This window comes from Aotus nancymaae, unplaced genomic scaffold (assembly GCF_030222135.1).
Source record: "Aotus nancymaae isolate 86718 unplaced genomic scaffold, 86718_ANA_hifiasm-v0.15.2.pri h1tg000089l, whole genome shotgun sequence".
Classification (NCBI taxonomy): domain Eukaryota; kingdom Metazoa; phylum Chordata; class Mammalia; order Primates; family Aotidae; genus Aotus; species Aotus nancymaae.
In genome coordinates this window covers 17553059-17576726 of record NW_026988504.1, presented here as the reverse complement: position 1 = coordinate 17576726, position 23668 = coordinate 17553059, and the positions used below count along the sequence as shown (strand labels likewise).

The 23668-nt window shown below is 43.2% G+C and overlaps 1 protein-coding gene across 3 annotated transcripts in view; it reads right to left on the bottom strand.

Moving 5' to 3' along the window:
- Positions 1 to 18801, bottom strand: part of KPNA2 (karyopherin subunit alpha 2) — a 38720-nt gene extending 19919 nt beyond the window's left edge. For 2 of the 3 annotated variants that reach the window (XR_010339772.1, XM_064369184.1), the window contains exons 1-11: positions 18646 to 18801; positions 17310 to 17407; positions 17020 to 17157; positions 12680 to 12768; positions 10836 to 11104; positions 10538 to 10632; positions 10176 to 10439; positions 9397 to 9630; positions 8965 to 9147; positions 6959 to 7108; positions 5990 to 6096 (exon numbers count right to left, since the gene is read on the bottom strand). Coding sequence is in view for 2 of the 3 variants with exons in the window: in XM_064369184.1 (XP_064225254.1) it covers positions 6004 to 6096; positions 6959 to 7108; positions 8965 to 9147; positions 9397 to 9630; positions 10176 to 10439; positions 10538 to 10632; positions 10836 to 11104; positions 12680 to 12768; positions 17020 to 17157; positions 17310 to 17384 (1590 nt within the window). In the remaining variant the exon portion in view is untranslated. Of the gene's footprint in view, positions 1 to 5755; positions 6097 to 6958; positions 7109 to 8964; positions 9148 to 9396; positions 9631 to 10175; positions 10440 to 10537; positions 10633 to 10835; positions 11105 to 12679; positions 12769 to 17019; positions 17158 to 17309; positions 17408 to 18645 lie in introns of those variants that run through there. The other variant, XM_021670868.2, reaches the window with a different exon arrangement.
- Positions 18802 to 23668: the final 4867 nt, after the last annotated feature.

Here is a 23668-nt window from a genome sequence, read left to right as displayed (position 1 = left end):
GGCCGGGCATGGTGGCTCATGCCTGTAATCCCAGCACTTTGGGAGGCCGAGGCGGGTGGATCACGAGATCAAGAGATCGAGACCATCCTGGTCAACATGGTGAAACCCCATCTCTACTAAAAACACAAAAAAATTAGCTGGGCACAGTGGTGCGTGCCTGCAATCCCAGCTACTCAGGAGGATGAGGCAGGAGAATTGCCTGAACCCAGGAGGCGGAGGTTGCGATGAGCCGAGATCGCGCCATTGCACTCCAGCCTGGGTAACAAGAGCGAAACTCCGTCTCAAAAAAAAAAAAAAATGTATTTTTTTGCAGCCACAATCAGGAGATGCCTTCTGCTATCATACCTTGACCATTAACTTTAATTTTGAATTGATCCAAAGTTTTCTTATTCATCCAATCTTTCCTCATATTTCCTTGTTTTTATGAATAAGCTTCCACTATTTCTGCCTAAACATGTTCAAGTTCTAAACATGAGTGTCTTCATAGTAGAAAATATGGCTTTGTGGTTGTTATCTGAACAGTCAAGTGTTTGCTCATTCAAGAAACGTCATTAACACTAGTTATGAGGGGCCTATCAGGTATTGATACTGACAAGCTTCCATCGCTAAGTTGGACTTGGGTGGTTCAGTCCTGTTCTCATGGCCAATAAGTTAGATGAGGAGGTGCTCCAATTGTTCTGTCCAATAGAATTGAGAGAAAGGGAACCAGTGGGCACAGGAAGAGAGCTGGACCTCTCCCTGGGATACTGCAAAGGCTAACAGCCAATAGGCACTTAGTCCCAGTGTGCCCTCCTTGAGCCAGTTCCACTGTTCAGAGAGCTATGCCAAGCCCCCTAAAAGACCTAAAGGCTGACAAAACATCTGACTTTTGGGTAGAATCCTATCATTAACTGTATAAACAATCCAGTATGGTGATCTCTTGTTGATTTGTATCTGATTGATAAGGGGGAAAAAAAAAGAGAAGAGTAGTAATACTTAGCCTAGAAGGTAAAATATATGAAGACAAGTGTCTGTGTAAGAACAAACAGAAATCTTTGGTGTTAAAAGGCTGGAGGCAGCAGGGTGCAGTGGCTCATGCCTGTAAGTCCAGCACTTTGGGAAGCTGAGGCAGGAGGATAGCTTGAGGCCAAGAATTTGAGACCAGCCTGGGCAACAGAGTGAGACTTTCTTTTTTTTTTTTTGAGATGGAGTCTTGCTCTATTGCCAGGCTGGAGTGTACAGTGACATGATCTTGGCTCACTGCAACCTCCACCTTCCAGATTCAAGCGATTCTCCTGCCCCAGCCTCCTAAGTAGCTGGAACTACAGGCACACATCACCAGGCCCTGCTAATTTTTGTGTTTTTAGTAGAGACGGGGTTTCATCATATGGTCTCGATCTCTTGACCTCGTGATCCATCTATCTCGGCCTCCCAAAGTGCTGGGATTACAGGCGTGAGCCACTGTACCCGGCAGACTTTTGTTTCTTCCGTTATTACACCTCTTCCTAACAACAAAAGGTTTAGAATAGCTGTAATACTTACCTGGGATATTTCTATTATGTAGGAATGAGTATCCATACTTTTTTAACTTTTCTACCCAAATCAAATGGATTAAAAAAAAACTTTTTTTTTTTTTTTTTTGAGACGGAGTTTCGCTCTTGTTACCCAGGCTGGAGTGCAATGGCACGATCTCGGCTCACCGCAACCTCCGCCTCCTGGGTTCAGGCAATTCTTCTGTTTCAGCCTCCTGAGTAGCTGGGATTACAGGCACGCGCCACCATGCCCAGCTAATTTTTTGTGTTTTTAGTAGAGACGGGGTTTCACCATGTTGACCAGGATTAAAAAAAACTTTTATACCCAAATATCTATATTTTTATGCCAGGCACTTAGGTGACCCACCCAAAGGTCATTTTACTGACATAATAAAGAGGCAGGATTTGAATTCAGACAGATATGGCTCTTAAATACTAGTCTATTTCACTGTACCATGCTACCTACCACAACTAGGATGGGAAAAGACATTTACGATTGTGAAAAGCCTGGAATGCATGAACTGATCAATTTAAGAGGGTTCGATACATACACCTCCTAGACAGTGTTACAAAACAGTTTCAAATATTTAGGAGGAACTGGGCGTTTAGAGACAGACACCAGAATTAGCTTTCAAACTAAGCCAACAACACATCATTTAACATACAAGTGCTCAAAATCAAATTGCATTTCTGCCCTCAAAAAACCCTACTTGATAGCTTGAGTGTTTCTTATCATCTTTATTAGCTGGGGTTATGAAAGTTAAATGGGTGATGTTGCTAAAACTCTTTTCTCTAACACTTTCCCATGGGGAGTTGGGGGGGAGGCTGCATGATTTGGCTGGATTTTGTTCATCACAAATTAGGTCAACAGCCCAATCCCAAAAGAAAGCACCATTAATGAAATGACATGTTTCAAGGGCTTTCCAAACTCAGTCCACCGGGTTTTGGCAAGCTCCAACAAGGGTGGAGAGGGCTAAGGAGCAGCCAGCTACGCTTCCCTTAATGGCCTTCTGAACTTGGGTCCTGTATCTGACAAGGTTTCCAACTGCCCATATGAACAAAATGGATTTTGCTCTTACTGCTGTTATGCAATTAAAGAGCCAAATGCTGAAGTAACAATTTTTTTTCTTTTTTCTTTTTTTTTAAGATGGGATTTCAGTATGTTGGTCAGGCTGGCTTTGAACTCCCAACCTCAGTGATTCGCCCACCTTGGCCTCCAAAGTGCTTGGATTACAGGCGTGATCCACCACGCCCAGCCATAAAAATCTTAATTAACAATGAAGATTTACAGGAATGAAACAATATCCCAAGTTTTTTCTTCATTGATGATACAGCCACAGAAAGATTGAGGATGAGAGAAAAAAAAATCAACATGAGGAAATAGAATGTTGATTACTTTTCTAAAAATAATCAAGTAGTTTGATTATTTTTAGCCAAAATGCAATATAGCAATGAAAGAATCAATACTTTATGAAATGTTTAACACTGATGTTCAATCTTTTAATGTTACCCTTTTAAAGTTACTTCAGCAGCCAGACGTGGTGGCTCATGCCAGTAATCTCAGCACTTTGGGAAGCCAAGGCAGGTGGATCACATGAGGTCAGGAGTTCAAGACCAGCCTGGCCAACATGGCAAAACCCTGTCTCTAATAAAGATATAAAAATTGGCAGGCATGGTGGCGGACACTTGTAATCACAGCTATCAGGAGGCTAAGGCAGGAGAATCAATTGAACACGGGAGATGGAGACTGCAGTGAGCTGAGATCGTGCCACTGCACTCCAGCATGGGCAACAAGAGTGAAACATCAACTCTACTAAAAATACAAAAATTAGCCAAATGTGGTGGCAGGAGCCAGTAGTCCCAGCTACTTGGGAGGCTGAGGCAGGAGAATCACTTGAGCCTGGGAGGCAGAGGCTGCAGTAAGCCAAGATCGTGCCACTGAACTCCAGCCTGGGCAACAAGAGGGAGACTCAGTCTCAAAAAAAAAAAAAAAAAAAAAAGATTTCAAACTGCTAGGAAACTAAAAATGTTGGTACATTAATAAATCACTAGCAGAAAAACAAAAGAAATAACAAAAACAAAAAATAAGTAAATAAATCACTAGCAATTTAGACAGTAACACTGCAAGAGGGAGAAGTTGGTGGCTACATAGTGTTTTTATCATGACTTTTACAAATCAAGCTGGTTATAAAGTCATTCTGTCAGGCCAGGCACAGTGACTCACGCCTGTATTCCCAGTACTTTGGGACACTGAGGCAGGCAGATCACCTGAAGTCAGGAGTTCAAGACCAGCCTGACCAACATGGAGAAACCCCATCTCTACTAATACAAAATTAGCCAGGCGTGGTGGCTGTAATCCCAACTATTTGAGAGGCTGAGGCAGGAGAATCACTTGAACCTGGGAGGCAGACGTTGCAGTGACTGGAGATGGTGCCATTGCACTCCAGCCTGGGCAACAAAACGAGCAAAACTCTGTCTCAAAAAAAAAAAAAAAACATAAATAAAGTCATTCTGTCATTTTCAAAGATATTAAGTTACCCACGCAATAGATTAAAAATCTCCCAATGCCTCTATGGACCTAACAACTCCAAGGAAACTAGCATGTTAAGCATTTTATCTAAAATACAATAAAAAAATACTTTTTTGGAAACCAGCTATCTCCTGTTCATTACCTCACCATTGAGTCATGCCTTTAACAAATCCAGACCTTACACTTTCTATCCTTTTACACTAGTCCCTCTGAAGCCATTAAAACTCTCCCACATTAAAGCAAAAATCTAGGATGTCCAGGTTTACTTCCCCATCACCTTTTCTCAAGCTGAAGAGTTTTGGATTCAGTATCCAAGAAGGAACTCAAGTTGGGGAGAGGAAGAGAGGATCAAGTAAGTAGGAAAAGAAAGGCAGTCTGTACTGTTAATGTCTCTTCCCCCTCCCCTTTCGGGGAGCTGAGGAAAAGCTAAGAAAGTGATCCACAGTTCCAAACAAAATGCTCTATTATGAGGATCATGTGTTAACACAGGGGTTTAGTATTCCATTATTTTTTTTTTCTTTTGAGATGGAGTCTTGCTCTGTCACCCAGGCTGGAGTGCAATGGGGCAATCTCAGCTCACTGCAACCTCCACCTACCAATTTCAAGCAATTCTCCTGCCTCAGCCTCTCAAGTAGCTGGGATTACAGGTGCATGCCACCACAACCGGCTAATTTTTTTTTTTTTTTTTTTTAGTAGAGATGGGGTTTCGCCATGTTAGCCAGGCTGGTCTTGAACTCCTAACCTGAGTGATCTGCCTGCCTCGGCCTCCCAAAATGCTGTGATCACAGGCGTGAGCCACTGTGCCCGGCCTAGTGTCCCATTTTAGTAACTTCGCTGTAGAGGGTACTTCAAATAAGCACTAGCTAGTGCTCTATACCTAAACAAGGTAAGGATTAAACATTGTTCCATGGAAGGATTTTAAAACTCAACTATTACCTGCAAAAGACAAAAATGTATTTCTATGCATGTTGATGAACTAAGGGAAGAAAATCCTTGTTTGTAGCCAAGAAGGTAAACGGAGACTTGTTGCAGTATATTACTACCGACTTGAAAAGATGTCATGGCCAAGCATGGTGGCTCATTCCTGTAATCCCAGCACTTCGGGAGGCCGAGGCAAGCAAATCACCTGAGGTCAGGAGTTCAAGACCAGTCTAGTCAACATGGTGAAACCCCATCTCTATCTACTAAATATGAAAAAATTAGCCAGGCATGCCTGTAATCCCAGCTACTCAGGAGGCTGAGGCAGGAGAATCACTTTAGCCTGAGAGGTGGAGGTTGCAGTGAGCCAAGACTGTTCCACTGCACTTCAGCCTGGGCAACAGAGCGAGACTCCACATTAAAAACAAAAACAAATAAGCAAACAAAAAAACACAATAATGTGGACCCTCGCCAACTAAACTGTGTACTTTCCCAGGTGATGCCAATGTGCGGCTACTATTTTACCTTGGAACCCCATTCAGCTTTCAAGTTTGGGAGGAATTAATTCCACTTGTAGCTCCAGGACAAATTTATAATTAAATCTAACATTTTCAAGCCCATCTCCCTGGCCAAGGAGACTTAAAGAGACACTGGCTGAGGGTTTCTGGAAAATTTTATTCATACTTCTAAAAAACTGCAACCAGGACTGCCTCTGGTTAATTGCATCAGTTTGGATAGGTTATCCTTCACTTGCAACATTAAAAGTCCTAAATTAGAAAGCAATACATAGGCATGGTGAAGTAAAGGGTGGGTTTTAATGTTTATTTACAGGAGGCTGCAAGATATGAAATTCCACATAGAAATAAGAAACGTAGCCGGAGGACAAGCTTCATACAGTATGTACAGTTGGAACTGTTCAAGTATAGTTTCAGTGTAAAAAGTGCTACAATAACAAACAACATTTAGAAAGAGTTCTTCATAGAGAAACAGGAAGACAAAATACCAAACATAGTACACAACAAATTTATACCTCAGCTACATGATCTAAAAGTTAAAGGTCCCAGGAGTCCCATCCTGAACTTGGAAGGTATAGCCTTCAGAGGTAGTTTCTGGCACAACATTTTGATCTTCCTCTTCCTGGAAATATATTAAAAAATAAATATAAAAGCAATATAAATATTCCAAGCAGCAGCCTACCTAGAAGTCTGTATTTAATATTTAGATCTTGATCTGCATATTATACCTTTAATCCTGTATGATATTCTAATATTTGACACAGGGGAGGGAGGGTCTCTGAAACTTTGCCAATTCATGAGTGCCTGGGGAGTTGTGGGGGCCGGGGATAAGGAATGCTACTACAGTAACAGAAAAAGGCTGAGATTATTTTTCTTCTCCAACTGTCAATTTTCAATTGGAAAAGTGTCTATTACGCCCAGAGCATAGTGGTGGGTTTGGCCTACTTCTCTATCACCTCATACAATGACATCCATAAACTTATTCTCAAAATATTCTAAGAGTCTCAAGGCTGTTCATTTGAAACTAATCCGGTTACTTTTAAAATCTCAGTTTAAAAAGATTTTATTGGCCGGGCGTGGTGGCTCACGCCTGTAATCCAAACACTTTGGAGGCCAAGGCGGGCAGATCACCTGAGGTCGGGAGTTCAAGACCAGCGTGACCAACATGGTGAAATCCCCTCTTTATAAAAATAAATAAATAAATAAAAAGATTTTATTACCACCAAGCCAAACATCAGAGGAGCAAATAAGTACATTATGTCCTACACACAGATATTTTGCTATATTTAACAAAGATATGAGGCTTTGTTTTTTGTTTTTTTGAGACGGAGTCTTGCTCTGTTGCTCAGGCTGGAGTGAAGTGGCATGATCTCAGTTCACTGTAACCTCAAGGCTCATTTTTAAAAGTATGAAGGGAAAAAAGGCTCAAGGCCTTGACTTTACATGTTTCCAAGTTGTTCCTAATATTACCATCCATTACTCACCTCTACAGAGAAATACTTCTCAATTAAGTTTAATGAAGCCTTATACACAGACTCATTTTCATGGTTTTGCAGAGCTTCAATTTTGTCTAAGCCTCCACATTCTTCAATCATTATACTAAGTTTCTCTGTTTCACCTAGTTTCTCAGCAGCCTAAAAAAAAAGTTTCAAGTTTACTAGCGTATACTCTGAATGTTTTACTTTAAGAAAATGACATCAATAATTTGAATACTGATATGTCAGGCAGAATTAAGCACCTAACAGTTCCTTCAACAAGCATATCATAGTTTTATGTCCGTTTTATATTTTGTTGAAACTCAATGTGATTGGATCTGTAACTGCTCTTAGCACTGCTTCAACTGGAGCCTTCAACCAGAGATCTTACCATCAATAGCTCTCAACTTTTTCTATGTATCAAAATAACGTGGGAAACTTCTAAAACAACACTACATTCCAGTTCAACTGGTCTGCTATGGGAACAGGGGCTTATTGTTTTGTAAAGCATCCTATGTCATCACAAGGTTTAGTCAAGGTGTCTAAGGGCAAAGATGGCCTATGGAGTGCTAAACTAAAATGTCCCCAACTAGAATGTGTGTTGGTACTAAGGATTTACTGGGCATAAGGAATGGTATGTAGATTAGTTTTTAACTTTTCAACTTTTAAGAGATACATAAGCCGGGCGCGGTGGCTCACACCTGTAATCCCAGCACTCTGGGAGGCCGAGGTGGGCGGATCACGAGGTCAAGAGATCAAGACCATCCTGGCCAACATGGTGAAACCCTGCCTCTACTAAAAAATACAAAAATTAGCTAGGCATGGTGGCACACGCCTGTAGTCCCAGCTACTCGGGAGGCTGAGGCAGAAGAATTGCTTCAACCCAGGAGGCGGAGATTGCAGTGAGCAGAGCACTCCAGCCTGGCACCTGGCAACACAGCAAGACTCTGTCTCAAAAAAAAAAAAAAAAAAGATACATAAATATCTATAAATAAAATAACAAATTTGCTTCAAAATAATTTAGGGGATTAGAGGAAGAGAAGAAACACTGGCCACATATTGACAAATTATTTATACAAAGTGACAGATATGCCAGCATCCATTACTGTAGGCTCAACTTCTATATGTAAAAATCTCTAGAATCCAAAGTTGATGAGTAGGGCTTACCTACCACCTACCTATTATGACAAAGTATCATATGCTGATATACTTGGATCAATTAGAGATGGAACCAAAAGAAAAATATAATTAAGTCATTCAAATTTTTTTTTTTTTTGAGACAGAGTTTCACTCTTTCACTCAGGCTGGAGTAAAGTAGCGCAATCTCAGCTCACTGCAACCCCACCCTCCCGGGTTCAGGTGATTCTCCTGCCTTAGCCTCAATAGTGGGGACTATAGGCGCCAGCCACGTGGGCTCAGTTAATTTTTATACTTTAATTAATAGAGATGGGGTTTTGCCATGTTGGCCAAGCTGGTCTTGAACTCCTGACCTCAGGTGATCCACCCACTTTGGACTCCCAAAGTGCTAGGATTACAGGTGTGACCCACCAAGCCCCACCAAATTTAATTTCACCAGGCGAGGCGCGGTGGCTCACGCCTGTAATCCCAGCACTTTGGGAGGCTGAGGCGGGCAGATCACGAGGTCAGGAGATCAAGACCATCCTGGCTAATACAGTGAAACCCTGTCTTTAGTTAAAAAAAAAAAAAAAAGTTAAAAAAAATTTAATTTCACTAAAATTCAGTATGAAATTGGGAAATTAAATCCACCAAGTAAATAGCTGTGATGAGTTCACATAAGGGCCTGACTTCAATTCAGGTCACATCATCCACTTGTCATCTCTTTTATACCTTTTATAATACCTGCCGTATTTTTAATCAAAGGTACGGCCCACATAAACAGGCTTTCTGATTCTGTGGTTTACTAGTGAGTAAACTTACAGCTACCCTCCTCCAGGTCTAAATAGTAAACCGATTACAAGTCCAAATTCAAACAAAGCCACCTTGATAGGACTTACCTGAAAGATATTTGAAATGGCATCCAGGATAACCAGAATAATCTTGGTATCTTTTGCAGTTAAGAGGTTCATCAACGGTTCTATTACGCCACAATGAACAAGGTACACAATCTGTTCAACTGTTCCACCACTGGTATAGTTGGTCACAGCCCATACAGCTTCCTTTTGTGTCTTAAAATCTGCCTATTAAACATAAGAAAATGGTTTTATTTCAGAACAGTTGCACAAATAAGATTCCAAGAGTACTTTTTCACAAAAACAATGACTGAAAAGTACAAAGTGAAACCTTAAGTGAAAGGGGTTACTGGGTATTTTTCTGCAGAGGACTCCAAGTAGAATCCAGGATTCCTGCACATTAAAAAGCTTATCAAACAGAGCTCTCTATAATAAACACTTAAAAAATGCCTTGATTAAACTCCAAGACTTCATTACCTTAGAAAGAACACTGACAAGGAATGGGACTAATCCGTGATTCACAACTTGCTGTATCTGGTCCTGACGGCCAGCTGTGATGTTTGACATTGTCCATGTAGCTTCCTTCTGAATGTTAGTTTTGGGGTTGGTGAGCAGGCTGGGAAAGATGGCAAGCGCTCCTGCATCGATCACAACCTGAGTCTGTTCATCTGTACCAGTGACAATATTCCCTATGGCTCGTAGTGCAGGAGTCTGAAAAGAAAAAAATGTTGATGCTAGTTACCGTGTATTTTTTTTTCCCAGTACTTTAGAAATTCTATACCCTGCAATTAAAAAAAAAAAAAAAGAAAGAAAGAAAAAAAGAAATTCTATACCCTAACAGTTTTGACAAGAGGCCCATCATGGCCTGAAATAGGCAATATTTCAGTATTAGTATCAACTGATTATGCTTTTTTTTTTTTTTTTTTTTTTGAGACAGACTCACGTAGGCTGGAGTGCAATGGTGTGATCTTGGCTCACTGCAACCTCCACCTCCCAGGTTCAAGCAGTTCTCCTGCCTCAGCTTCCCAAGTAGCTGGGATTATAGGCGCATACCACCATGTCCGGCTAATTTTTTTTTTTTTTTAGTAGAGACAGTGTTTCACCATGTTGTTCAGGCTGCTCTCTAACTCCTGACCTCAGGTGATCCACCCACCTCGGTCTCCCAAAGTGCTGGGATTATACAGGTGTGAGCCACTGCACCCAGCCCTGATCATGCTTCTTATACTTATGTCCTAATCAAAAAGTAAGTAACTTACCACAATTGGCAATTCAGAAGCTCCTAGAAGCTTCACAAGTTGGGGCACAACTCCTGTTTTCACGACCATGTCAATTCGTTCATTTGGACCATCGGTAAGGTAGGAAATAGCCCAGCAGGTATCTGCTAATACTTCTGGATCATCATGATGCAGGAGCCGAACTAAGGTAGGAAGAATCTGCTCAACAGCATCTAATGGGGGTGCAGGATTCTTGTTGCGGCAAAGATTTGAAAGTGTCCAGGTAACATTACGTAAGTAACCACACTGGGGAAAAAGAAATTAGCAATGAGAGATTCTGTCTTTTGAGAAGATGGGGGAAATTAGAATGAAGAAGAGAGTAACTACTTATGGTAGTAACTTACTGCCAAAGATGACATATCAGGAACTGCAAGAAGAGCCAAGAGTGGGTCAACTGCACCATACTTAATAACCAAGTCTCGGAACACTGAGCCATCACCTGAAAAAAAAAGGCAAGATTAATTTCTATTACCTTGTCCAGCACTATCAACGTTCAATGACTGAATGCACCACCTTCATTCCTAATAAGGACTTGAAAGCAAGCTCAAAACTTGACAAAGTCACTATTACTTATAACAAGGCCTTTCTTCCAACTCATTACACTTACACACATTCAGTCAAAAGAATTTCAAGTCCAAGTACCTGCAATGTTTCCTAGAGCCCATACAGCTTGTTCACTGATGTGAGCATGGGGAGATGCCAACAGAGAAATGAATGCTGGGATGGCACCTCCATCTACCACAGCCTTGGTTTGTTCTGATGTCCCAGAAGCAATGTTAGTGAGTGCCCAAGCAGATTCAAACTGAATGGGACTACAATCAGTTCTGCCCAAGAAGGACACAAATTTTGGAATCAAACCAGCCCGGATTATGTTGTCTATGGGGGGCTGTTTTTCTCTAGAAAGTAGTTTCCTAAAGGGGAACAAAGAGAGAAATAAAAGTTGAAAGTGATTAACAAAAGGAGTTTGTGTAAAAACCAATTTAAAATGCAATTCAAGACTTTACAACTTCAACCTTTTATGTAAATCACTAAATGCTGAGACATTCTGGAACCTAAGAGAAGCTAAATAGATTACTTGCATGGTGCTATACATGTGGTATAATTAACTATCATTTTTCCAAAAAATAATACAGATTACCTTCCTCTGCATCACTGCAGAAATCTACTACAGATCTTGTCCCTTTTTTTGGGCAGGGACAGTCTCGCTCTGTTGCCCAGGCTGGAGAGCAGTGGTTTGACCTTGGCTCACTGCAACCTCTGCCTCCTGGGTTCAAGTGATTCTTGTGCCTTAGCCTCCTGAGTAGCTGGGACTACAGGGGCCCACCACCACGCCCAGCTAATTTTTGTATTTTTAATAGAGACAGAGGTTTCACCATATTGGCCAGGTCGATCTCAAACTCCCGACCTTGTGATCCGCCTGCCTCAGCCTGACAAAGTGCTGGGATTATAGGCGTCAGCCACCACATCCGGCCCGATCTTGTCTCTTTTTTAAAAAAACTTTTGACAATATGACAGGGTTATACTCTCATTGTTAATTGAATCTGTGTCTCCCTAATAGTTGTGGTTAAGCACTTTTTGTTTAAGCACAGGATCTTACTCCACCCAGGCTTGAGTGCAATGCCATGATCACAGCTCACTGCAGGCTCGACTTCCTGAGTGAGATCAAGTAATCCTCCCACCTCAGCCTCCTTAGTAGCTGGGACTACAAGTGCACACCACCACACAAGGGTAATTTTTTTTATTTTTTGTAGAGACAGTCTCATCCTGTTGCCCAGGCTGGTCTCAAACTCGTGGGCTTAAGTAACCCACCCCTTGGCCTCTTAAAGTGCTGGGATTCAGGAGGCAGAGTTTGCGGTGAGCCGAGATCGTGCCATTGCACTCCAGCCTGGGTAACAAGAGCGAAACTCCATCTCAAAAAAAAAAAAAAAGTGCTGGGATTATAGGCATGAGCCACCGCACACAGCATAGAACTTTTTAATGATTATTTACCATTGAAATTTGTTCTTCTGCACACTGTCAAGCTATAGAAATTATTAATCCTTTCTATTATATCATAAATATTTGTGTATGGTGGGAGACAAAAGTCAAGTTATGCTTATTTCCTAAATGGATCTATCATTAGATCAACAGATGTCTCAATCCCACTTACTATTCATTTCTTCCTTTCACTGCCAGTAACTTGAAACATCACTTTGATAAAAACTTTATGGCCAGGTGCAAGGGCATACACCTGTAGTCCCAGCACTTCAGAAGGCTGAGGTGAGAGGACTGCATTAACCCAGGCATTCAACACCAGCCTGGACAAAACATCAAGGCTTCCCACTCACAAAAATTAATAAACAAAAAACACTGGTTTATGGCTAGCTGGCCTAATCTTTCCTTACACTATTCTTGTCTGTCCCTTCCTGCCAAAAAAAAAAAAAAAAAAAAAAAATCTAAAAACACTAATTTATTAAGTAACCCATGCTATTGCAGACAAGACATACCTGGCAGCTTGAGTAGCTTGGAGCTGATTTTCCACGTTGTTGCTATTTATGCCTTTGACAATGTCATCAACAGACCAATTTACAGTGCCCTAAAAGAGTAACAAAATTTTGCACATTAAAATTAAATGCAAACAATAAAATCTACACTTACCACTGTGAAGGCAAGAAGGCAAGTATAAACATCATGAGGCTTATAGCCAGCCACTAAAAACTTAGCCCTACGTTTAATTTTACCTGTTAAATATTCATTATTTTATATGTAGAACAGTTTCCAAATTTGGTGTCATGACTCACTGGAGTCTCAAGTTATGGAGTATCCAAGTGTTTTGTCATTAAAAAAAGGCAGCTTTGAACAATTTAAAAATGAATTAGAAGGCCAGGCACGGTGGCTCACACCCATAATCCTAGCACTTTGGGAGGCTTAGGAGGGAGGATAGCTTGAACTCAGGAGTTCAAGACCAGCCTGAGCAACATAGTGAGACCTTCCTCCCTACAAAAAATTTATATATATAGATATCCAAATATGGTGGTGTGTACCTGTCACCACCCAAGACCTATCTCAAAAAAAAAATAATAATAATAATCAGAGCAGACTGAAGATTATTCCTACATTAGTCTCAATCACTTGCGTTCAGATATACTTTGAGGGAGAAAGACATGGTTATAAGCAATGCTCTGAGGATTTTTTTTTTTTTTTTGAGACGGAGTTTCGCTGTTGTTACTCAGGCTGGAGTGCAATGGCGCGATCTCGGCTCACCGCAACCTCCACCTCCTGGGTTCAGGCAATTCTCCTACCTCAGCCTCCCGAGTAGCTGGGATTGCAGGCACGCGCTACCGTGCCCAGCTAATTTTTTGTATTTTTAGTAGAGACGGGGTTTCACCATGTTGACCAGGATGGTCTCGATCTCTCGACCTCGTGATCCACCCGCCTCGGCCTCCCAAAGTGCTGGGATTACAGGCGTGAGCCACCGCGCCCGGCTTGAGGATTTTCATATCTAATTTTATAACCTATGTATTTCCACAGTTGAGTGTTGTTACAAATATAATGTTTTCTGTTTGGCAGGGTGCAGTGGCTCATGCCTGTAAGCCCAGCACTTTGGAAGGCTGAGGTGAGCAGATGGGCCAATATGGTAAAACCCCGTCTCTACTGAAAATACAAATATTAGCTGGGCGTGGTGGCAGATGCCTCTAGTCCAAGCACTCGGAAGGCTGAGGCGGGAGAACTGCTTGAACCTGGGAGGTGGAGGCTGCAGGAGCCAAGACTGCACCACTGCACTCCAGCCTGGGCAACAGAGTGAGACAAAGTCTCCAAAAAAAAAAAAAGCAAAAATTAGCAAGACTGTTGGGCGCGGTGGCTCACGCCTGTAATCCCAGCACTTTGGGAGGCTGAGGCGGGTGGATCACCTGAGGTCAGGAGTTCGAGACCAGCCTGACTAATATGGTGAAACCCTGTCTTTAAAAAAAATTAGCAAGACATGGTAGTGGGCCCCTGTAATCCCAGCTACTCAGGAGGCTGAGGCAGGAGAATTGCTTGAACCTGGGAGGTAGGGGCTGCAGTGAGCCCAGATTTCGCCACAACATACTCCAGCCTCGGCAACAGAGCAAGATCCATCTCCCCTTAAAAAAAAAAATGTTGGCCAGGCGCAGAGGCTCATGCTTGTAATCCCAGCACTTTGGGAGGCCAAGGCAGGTGGATCACCTGAGGTCAGGAGTTTGGGACCAGCCTGACCAACATGGAGAAACTCTGCCTCTACTAAAAATACAAAATTAGCCGGGTGGGGTGGCGCATGCCTGTAATCCCAGGGACTTGGGAGGCTCAGGCAGGAAATTCGCTTGAACCCAGGAGGCGGAGGTTGGAGCAAGCCGAAATTGAGCCATTGTACTCCTGGGCACAACAGGGAAGCTCTGCCTCAAAAAAAAAAAAAAGTTTTATGTTGGAAATCACAGTAGAAATGAGGTTTGAGAATCAATGCTACCAGAAATTCAAAACGACAGTAACCCTGTCTTTCTAGGAGCTTGCAACCTAACAGAGAAAATGTGACCCGTAGACAAACAGCATAAAATAAGTGGTAAATAGATGCGGTACACAGTATTTACTCCCCATTTTGGGTACAGAACCAGGGCGCTAGAGAATCCTGTGAAAGGGGTGTCCTTCCTACTAGGCTAATGAGTGCTACAAGGAGAAGATGAGTTTTAATACCCTAGAAATAGAACATAGGCAGTATTCAATGAAAAAAAGAAAGATAAATGTGGAGTGCTAAAGTAAGCATAATGTGGCTGGGCGCGGTGGCTCACACCTGTAATCCCAGCACTTTGGGAGGCCAAGATGGGTAGATCCCCTGAGGTCGGAGTTCAAGACCAGCCTGGTCAACATGGTGAAACCTCATCTCTACTTAAAAAAAAAAAAAAAAAAAGGGCCGGGCATGGTGATGGTGTCTCATGCCTGTAATCCCAGCACTTTGGGAGGCTGAGGCAAGAGGCTCACCTGAGGTTGGGAGTTCGAGATCAGCCTGACCAACGTAAAGAAACCCCATCTCTACTAAAAATACAAAATTAGCAGGGCGTGGTGGCACATGCCTATAATCCCAGCTACTTGGGAGGCTGAGGCAGGAGAATCACCTGAACCTGGGAGGCGGAGGTTTCAGTGAGCCGAGATCACGCCATTACACTCCAGCCTGGGCAACATGAGCAAAATCGTCTCAAAAACAAAATTAGTCAGGCATGGTGGCATACACCTGTAATCCCAGTTACTCAGGAGGTTGAGGCACAAGTATCGCTTGAACCCAGGAGGTGAAGGTTGCAGAGAGCCAAGATCATGCCACTGCACTCCAGCCTGGGCAACAGAAAGAGACTCTGCCACAAGGAGAAAAAAAAAAAGCAGCAGCATATTATGAGAAAAACATGTAGGCAAGTGCTCAGTTATGAAAGATAAATCTGAAAATCTAAGCCACCTACTTTATGGAAGGCCTTCCTGGAGTATGGATTTTTATTTTTAGAGACAGGGTCTCACTCTGTCACCCAGCATGAAGTGCAATGGTACAATCATAGCTCATTGCAGCCTCAAAATCCTGGGCTCCAGTGATCCTTCTGCCTCAGCCCCCTGAATACTTAGGACTAAAGGCCTGCATCACCATACCCAGCTAACTTTTTATTTCTTGTAGAGACAGGGTCTTGCTATGTTGCCTAGGGGGGGCTCAAACTCCTCGCCTCCAGTGATCCTCCCAGTTTGGCTTCCCAAAGTGTTGGCATTACAGGTGTGAACTCCAGCTGGAGTTTGTATTAAATTTTTTATTTTTATTTTTCTTGAGACAGAGTTTCACTCTTGTTGCCCAGGCTGGAGTGCAATGGTGCAATCTCAGCTCAGGGTAACCTCCCTCTCCTAGGTTCAAGCAATTTGGAGTATGGATTTTGAGGAGAGAAAACACATGTCTAAAGCAGTACATCAGGAAAAATTTCAGGAAAATAGTATATGGCACAAAAAGAAGAAAATGACAAATTAGGAGGCCATTGTAAATATTTCAGGAGGAAAATCCTGAGCAACGCCGGTGACATTTAGAAAAAAATAGAGAATACCAAAAAAGGCAGAAATAAACCAGGTATGGGTCGGGTGTGCTGACTCATGCCTGTAATCCCAGCACTTTGGGAGGCTGAGGCAGGTCAGGAGTTCAAGACCAGCCTGGCCAACACAGTGAAACTCTGTCTCTACTAAAAATACAAAAATTAGTCAAACATGGTGGCGCTTACCTGTAATCCCAGCTACTCAAGAGGCTAAAGCAGAATCGCTTGAACCCAGTAGGCGGAGGTTGCAGTGAACCGAGATCGTGCCACTGCACTCCAGCCTGAGGGACAGAGCAAGACTCTGTCTCAGGAAAAAAAAAAAAAAAAAAGAGAGAGAGAAATAAACCAGAACTAGTTGGTTTTGGACACACTGGTCAGATCAAGGTACCCGGCTAGTAGCTAGAAATGCAGGGAAGTCTGAAGGAAGGTCAGAGCTAAAGAAAGATCTTAAATCAGCTTCAGGGGATTATAGAAGGCAGGAAAGAAGACAATTACTAATTTTGAACAGAGAAAAAAGATTTTCACAGATAGTTAAAGTCATAAGACTAGAAATGTTGGCCAGGCGTAGTGGCTCATGCCTGTAATCCAAGCACTTTGGAGGCCAAGGCGGGCGGATCACCTGAAGTCGGGAGTTCAAGACCAGCCTGACCAACATGAAACCCTGTCTATAAAAAAAAAAAAAAAAAAAAGACTAGAAATGTTAAGTTTACTTGAATTTCTCAGAAAAGTCCCTACTGATTTTCTGGATTTAATATAACTCATAAACTAAAACTTATTTTTACCTGGTTGTTGCGGTTTTCCTGCAGTGGAGAAGTAGCATCATCAGGAAATGAGCTTACATTTCTCCTCTTCAGCATCTGATCATCCTTCTTAGCTTTCCTCAGCTCTACATTGACTTCTATTCTGCGACGCCTCATTTCCTTGAGAAAAGATAACATGGTGTTTCACCTATCACATCAGTTTCTGTTGCTAAGTGAGGCCATTTTCTTAAAAAAAATCCCTACATTTTTACCCCTTTCCAAATGTCTTCCCATTTAAATAACACCACAGGAAAGCAACAGAAGGTACTCACTGTACTGTCTTTTCCCTTGTTCTTGAATCTGTTAAGACGGGCAGCTGGTGTATGTGCATTCTCGTTGGTGGACATGGTTATGAGACAAAGGGAGAAAGCTAAAAGATGAGAAAGAGAACAGTATTTCCTTTATCATTTTCCTTTGTCGGTAACAGTACCAAATAAGAATTATCAAGCATCTACTGAATTCAGACGTCTATAACTAGATGAAGGGATCATCATGTTTTCAGCACTATGAAATAGTTTGAGCCAAAGGATAACTGTCCCCCTTTCCCTCTGAAGAACTGAGACTTCTTGGAGCAGGACTGTCCATCAGAAATAGAATGCAAGCTGCATAAATTTAAACTTCCTAGCAGCCATATTTTTAAAAAGGCAAAAAGAAACAAGTGAAACTAATTTTAATAATGTATTTTACTTAACCAACATATTCAAATAGTATTTTAACACGTTATCAATATATAAAATAATTATCTTTTACATTCTTTTTTCATACTCCATCTTTGAAATCTTTTGTGTACTTTAAGCTTACAGTGTATTTCAATTCGAACTAGCCACATGTGTCCACCGTTTCTGACAGCCCGACTCTAAACTCCAGAGTCCAGAACCGAGTTAACTTACAGCTAAAAATTATGTGCTAAGGCAATACATTCAGATCCTCGGAAGGGTCTCCCTACTTGACCGTGTTTACATGGCCAAAACGGGTGCACTCTCCACATTCGAAAATCAAATAAAAATTTGCTTCATTACACAATGGTCAACACTAAGAATGCAGTGCCGACTCTCCAATATTTAATTTGCATTTCAAGGGACTTGGAGAGAATGCAATTAATTAAGATGACATCAGCTGTGCGTCACTCAGAAGACGACAAAAGTCAAGCTCTCCTTACAATTTGCTATCTTTGCTTTCATTACGCTCGCCTACGACTTGGTGGCAAAGCCACCCCGGGGCCTAGGTGTTAGAGACGGTGCTCCCAACTGCCACCCCCAGCCCCAGCCCCTACTACGGGGAAGATGCAACGAGAACGAGGGAGGTAAGGCCAGGGTCGCCACAAACCATCCTGGGACATTCGCCCTCAGGCCTGGCTCGCTCCGATTCCACCGGCCGCAAAGCTTTAAAGCCTCCGCTGCCGTTTGCAGAGCGTCGGCGCCCTAAGCCCGCAGCCCCCGCGAATCTCAGCCGCCTCGTCAACTAACACCGCACCCGAGGCCTAGTCAACGCGGGAGGCAGAGCCAGGCCCAGCGTGGCCCCGGGGCCTCCCTACCCCCACTCACAAGGCGAACGCTGCCTGTGGGCCAGCCGTTAGCGCTCGGGAGGGGCCGCCGGCTGAGTCCGTACCTGCGAAGCGGGCCTGGGCGTCCACAGGAGGTTTAAATGTGGATCCGCGGCTACGAGGAGGTTGCGCTTAAACCGACCACCTCGGCTCAGTTCAAAGACCGTGTGGCTACTGCCGCCGGCCGGCGCAATTTAAATTTCCCGGTGACTCCGCATTCCGATTGGCTGGTTCGAGCCTAAGCTGTGTGCCCATTGGCGAATTTGAAAAACACGTTGGGAGGGGAGGGGGTCATAGGGCTTAGGAGAAAAAAAAAAAAAAAAAGAGGATGACATCGCGAGATGAGGGAGCGGCCCAGCGATCCCGGAGCGCCTGCAAGGCAGAGCGGGAAGACTCCATATCCCGGCATGCAGCGCGAGGGGGGGCAGTTCTCTGGGCCATTCGCGTTTCCACGGGCTTGAAGCTTCTTTGGTCCCTGGGCGTTTTCCTGGGCGACAGCCTTAAACAGATACCACACAATGGTTCTCAAAGTTATTATTTAAAAAAAAAATCTTTATTGTTGATCTTCATGAAAGGAAAAAATGATAATTAGTATATAATCTTTATTGAAAAACATACTGCTTTGCATTTTCTTCCGATTAGGACACCCAATGAACTTGGCGGGGATTTCTGGCCACTATGGGAGGGAAGATTTGTTACCTTTTTTAGTTTAGGTTTTCTTTTTTCTTTGATTGCGTCGTAAAAGACTGTATAGAATCCGTAAATAAGGTAACAAAGGGTTTTTTATGCCGGTTTCTCCACTCAAGTTTTTTATTTTTAAATAATTTCAAATGCAGAAGAATTGCAAATCCTTACCAGATTTGCCAAATGTTAACATTTTGCCACATTTGCTATTGCTCTTTCTATACATATATATGTATACACACACACATGTGTACATGTTGCTTTTTGAAATATTTGAAAGTTTCAGAATCATGTCCCTTTTCCTCTATTTCACAGTGTATCTCCTAAGAAAAGACATTCTCTTCTATAACCACACTGCAATCACCAAATTCAGAAAAACTGAAATTTCATGCTGTTGTCTCTTCAAGTTTCTCAGTTGTTCCAGTAATATTCTATGCTGTATGTTCCACATTTCTGAATTGTGCATTTTTTGCCATATGTTCAAACAAACAAAAAAAAATGGGACCGGGTGCGGTGGCTGACGCCTGTAATCCCAGCACTTTGGGAGGCCAAGGCGGGCGGATCACAAGGTCAGAAGTTCGAGACCAGCCTGCCAAACATGGTGAAACCTTGTCTCTGCTAAAACTACAAAAAAATTAGCCGGGCATGGTGGCACGCGCCTGTAATCCCAGCTACTCAGGAGGCTGAGGCAGGAGAATTGCTTGAACTTGGGTGGCGGAGGTTGCAGTGATCGCGCCGTTGCACTCCAGCCTGGGCAACAGCGTGAAACTGCGTCTCAAAAAAAAAAAAACAAAACAAAACAAAAGAAACAAAGATGGACAACAGAGCATCAGGATTATGGACCATTTTTGTTTCTAAAAGATTACATTTTGGAAAAGTTGTAATGGTTTCTTACTATAAATAAATTCAAACAGCAATTTTGTCCATTATTGCAGGCATTAATGCCAGCCTCATTCAATGTATCGCAGCCAGAGTTCAGAAAGGGTTGTACCTACTTTTAATCAGCATAATCCCATCCCCCTAAATGCAAGAATGTGGAAGGAATTCACCCTAAACCAATCACTGTGGGGCATTCTCTCTGCTACTGAGAGTGGTTCAGAGGCAGGCACATGACCTAAATTCATCCAGTCGGGCAGCCTGTGCCTTTTGTTTACTGGTTGGAGGTACGAAAGCAGCCTCTGTTCTGAGCTGAGGGATGTGAGTCCTAGAAATTTGAATAAGAAAACTGTAGGGAAACCTTGAGAGGTCTGACCAACAGCCTGCTCTATCTCTGAAGGTTTGCAATTGTGTGATCTGATACACATTTCTCTTGTATTGTCAAGTTGAGTTTCTTCTCTTTTTTTTTTTTCTGAGACAGGGTGTGGCTATGTTGCCCAGACTGGAGTGGAGTGGCAACCATCTCAGCTGACTATGACCTCTGCCTCCTGGGCTGAAGCCATCCTCCCACCTCAGCCTCCCAAATAGCTGGGACTACAGGTGCATACTACCATGTCCAGATAATTTTTGTATTTTTTGTAAAAGCAAGGTTTCACTATTTTGCCCAAGCTGGTCTTGAACTCCTGAGCTCAAGCAATCCACCCACCTTGGCCTCCCAAAGTGATGGGATTACAGGCCTGAGCCACCATACCCAGCCAAGTTGAGTTTCTTTTGCTTGAAAATACTGAGTATTATGTGCCCTGAAATGTTCTAAGTGTTTACCATATATTAATACACTTGATCTTCACAACTGTGAGGTATTACTGTTATCTGCTGTATTTCACAAAAGAGAGCACTGAATCACAGTGTTTATGTAACTTGTTTAGGGTTACACAGCCAGTAAATCACAAAGACAGGATTCAGCCATAAGCAGTCTGGTTCCAGGATCTGTGTTCTGAACCACTATTTTGTACTTACACCTTTAAAAACAACCTAAAACAGAAGTATAGCCGGGCGCGGTGGCTCACGCCTGTAATCCCAGCACTTTGGGAGGCCGAGGCGGGTGGATCATGAGGTCAAGAGATCAAGACCATCCTGGTCAACATGGTGAAACCCCGTCTCTACTAAAAATACAAAAAATTAGCTGGGCATGGTGGCACGTGCCTGTAATCCCAGCTACTCAGGAGGCTGAGGCAGGAGGATTGCCTGAACCCAGGAGGCGGAGGTTGCGGTCAGCCGAGATCGCGCCATTGCACTCCAGCCTGGGTAACAAGAGTGAAACTCCGTCTCAAAACAAAAAACAAAAAACAAACAAAAAAACAAGTATAATGCCCAAAATTGGCTTTGAAAGATACAACGTAGCCAGGCATGGTGGCTCACGCCTGTAATCCCAACACTTTGGAAGGCTGAGGCGGGCAGATCACCTGAGGTCAGGAGTCCGAGACCAGCCTGGTCAACATGAGGAAACCCCGTCTCTACTAAAAATACAAAAAATTAGCCATGTATGGTGGTGGGCGCCTGTAATCCTAGCTACTCGGTAGGCTGAGGAAGGAGAATCACTTGAACCTGGGAGGCAGAGGTTGCAGTGAGCCGAGATTGTGCCATTGCACTCCAGCCTGGGCAACAACAGCAAAATTCCGTTTGAAAAAAACAAAAAGACTAGCCTGTCCAACATGGCAAAACCCCATCTCTACTAAAAATACAAAAAAATTAGCCAGGCGTGGTGGTCCCAGCTACTTAGGAGGCTGAGGCACAAGAATTGCTTAAACCTGGGAGGTTCAAAAAAAAAAAACAACCTGGGAGGTGGAGGTTGTAGTGAGCCGAGGCAACAGTAGGAGACTCCATTTCAAAAAAAAAAACAAAAAACAAAAGTCCCATCATTATCATTGCAACCAAGTTTTAGCTATATTAGTCCACTAACATAGTCTGCTTGGGTTACAACAAAGTACCACAGGCTGGGTGGCTTAAATAACAGTTATTTTTCTCACAGTTCTGGATCAGAAAATCTGAGATAAGGGTGCCAGAGTGGTCAGTTTCCAGGAAGGGCCCCTCTCTTGCAGTCCAGATGACCACCATCTCATTGTGTGCTCATGATCTCTTCATTTGAGCACAGAGGAGGGAGAGTGAAAGCTCTCTGATGTCTCTTCTTACAAGGGCATTAATCTCATCATGAGGGCTCCATCCTCATGAATTCATCTCAACTTCCCAAAGGCCCTATCTCCAAATACTATCATACTGGGAGTCAGGTTTTCAACATATGAATTTTTTTTTTTTTTTTTTTTGAGACGGAGTCTCGCCCTGTCACCCAGGCTGGAGTGCAATGGCACAATCTCAGCTCACTGCAACCTCCCCCTCCTGAGTTCAAGTGATTCTGCTGCCTCAGCTCCCCAAGTAACTGGAATTACAGGCATGCGCTACCGTGCCTGGCTAATTTTTTGTATCTTTTGTAGAGACAGGGTTTTACCATGTTGGCCAGGCTGGTCTCGAACTCCTGACCTCGTGATCCACTCACCTCAGCCTTCCAGAGTGCTGGGATTACAGGCATGAGCCACCACACTCGGCCCAACATATACATTTCTGAGGGAGATGCAAAATTCAGTTCATAATATCAATTTACCAGCTGGGCAACATAGCAAGATGCCCTCCCCCCAACCACCGTCTGTACAAAAAAATTAAATAAATTAGCCAAGGCAGGGAGTGGTGGCTCATGCCTGTAATCCCAACACTTTGGGAGGCTGAGGCAAGTGGATCACTTGAGGTCACGAGTTTGAGATCAGCCTGGCCAACATGGTAAAACCCTGTCTCTAATGAAAATACAAAACTTAGCCAGGCCGGGCATGGTGGCTCACGCTTGTAATCCCAGCACTTTAGGAGACCGAGGCAGGTGGATCACCTGAAGTCAGGAGTTCAAAACCAACCTGGCCAACATAGTGAAAGCCCATCTCAACTAAATATGCAAAAATTAGCTGGGCATGGTGGTGGGCGCCTGTAATCCCAGCTAGTTGAGATGCTGAGGCAGAAGAATCACTTGAACCTGGGAGGCGGAGGTTGCAGTGAGCCGAGATCACGCCACTGCACTCCAGCCTGGGCAGTAAGAGTAAAACTCCATCTCAAAAAAAAAAAAAAAAAGAAAAAAATCAGGCAGGCCAGGTGGCTCAAGCCTGTAATCCCAGAACTTTGGGAGGCCGAGGAGGGTGGATCACAAGGTCAAGAGATCTTGACCATCCTGGCCAACATGGTGAAACCCCGTCTCTACTAAAAATTGAAAATACAAAAAAAAAAAATTACCTGGGCGTGGTAGCACATGCCTGTAGCCCCAGCTACCCGGGAGGCTGAGGCAGGAGAATTGCTTGAACACGGAAGGCGGAGGTTGCAGTGAGCCGAGATTGTGCCACTGCACTCCAGCCTGGGGACAGAGCAAGACTTCGTCTCAAAAACAACAACAAAAAATCTCTACAAAAAGTAGCTGGGCATGGTGGTGTGTGCCTA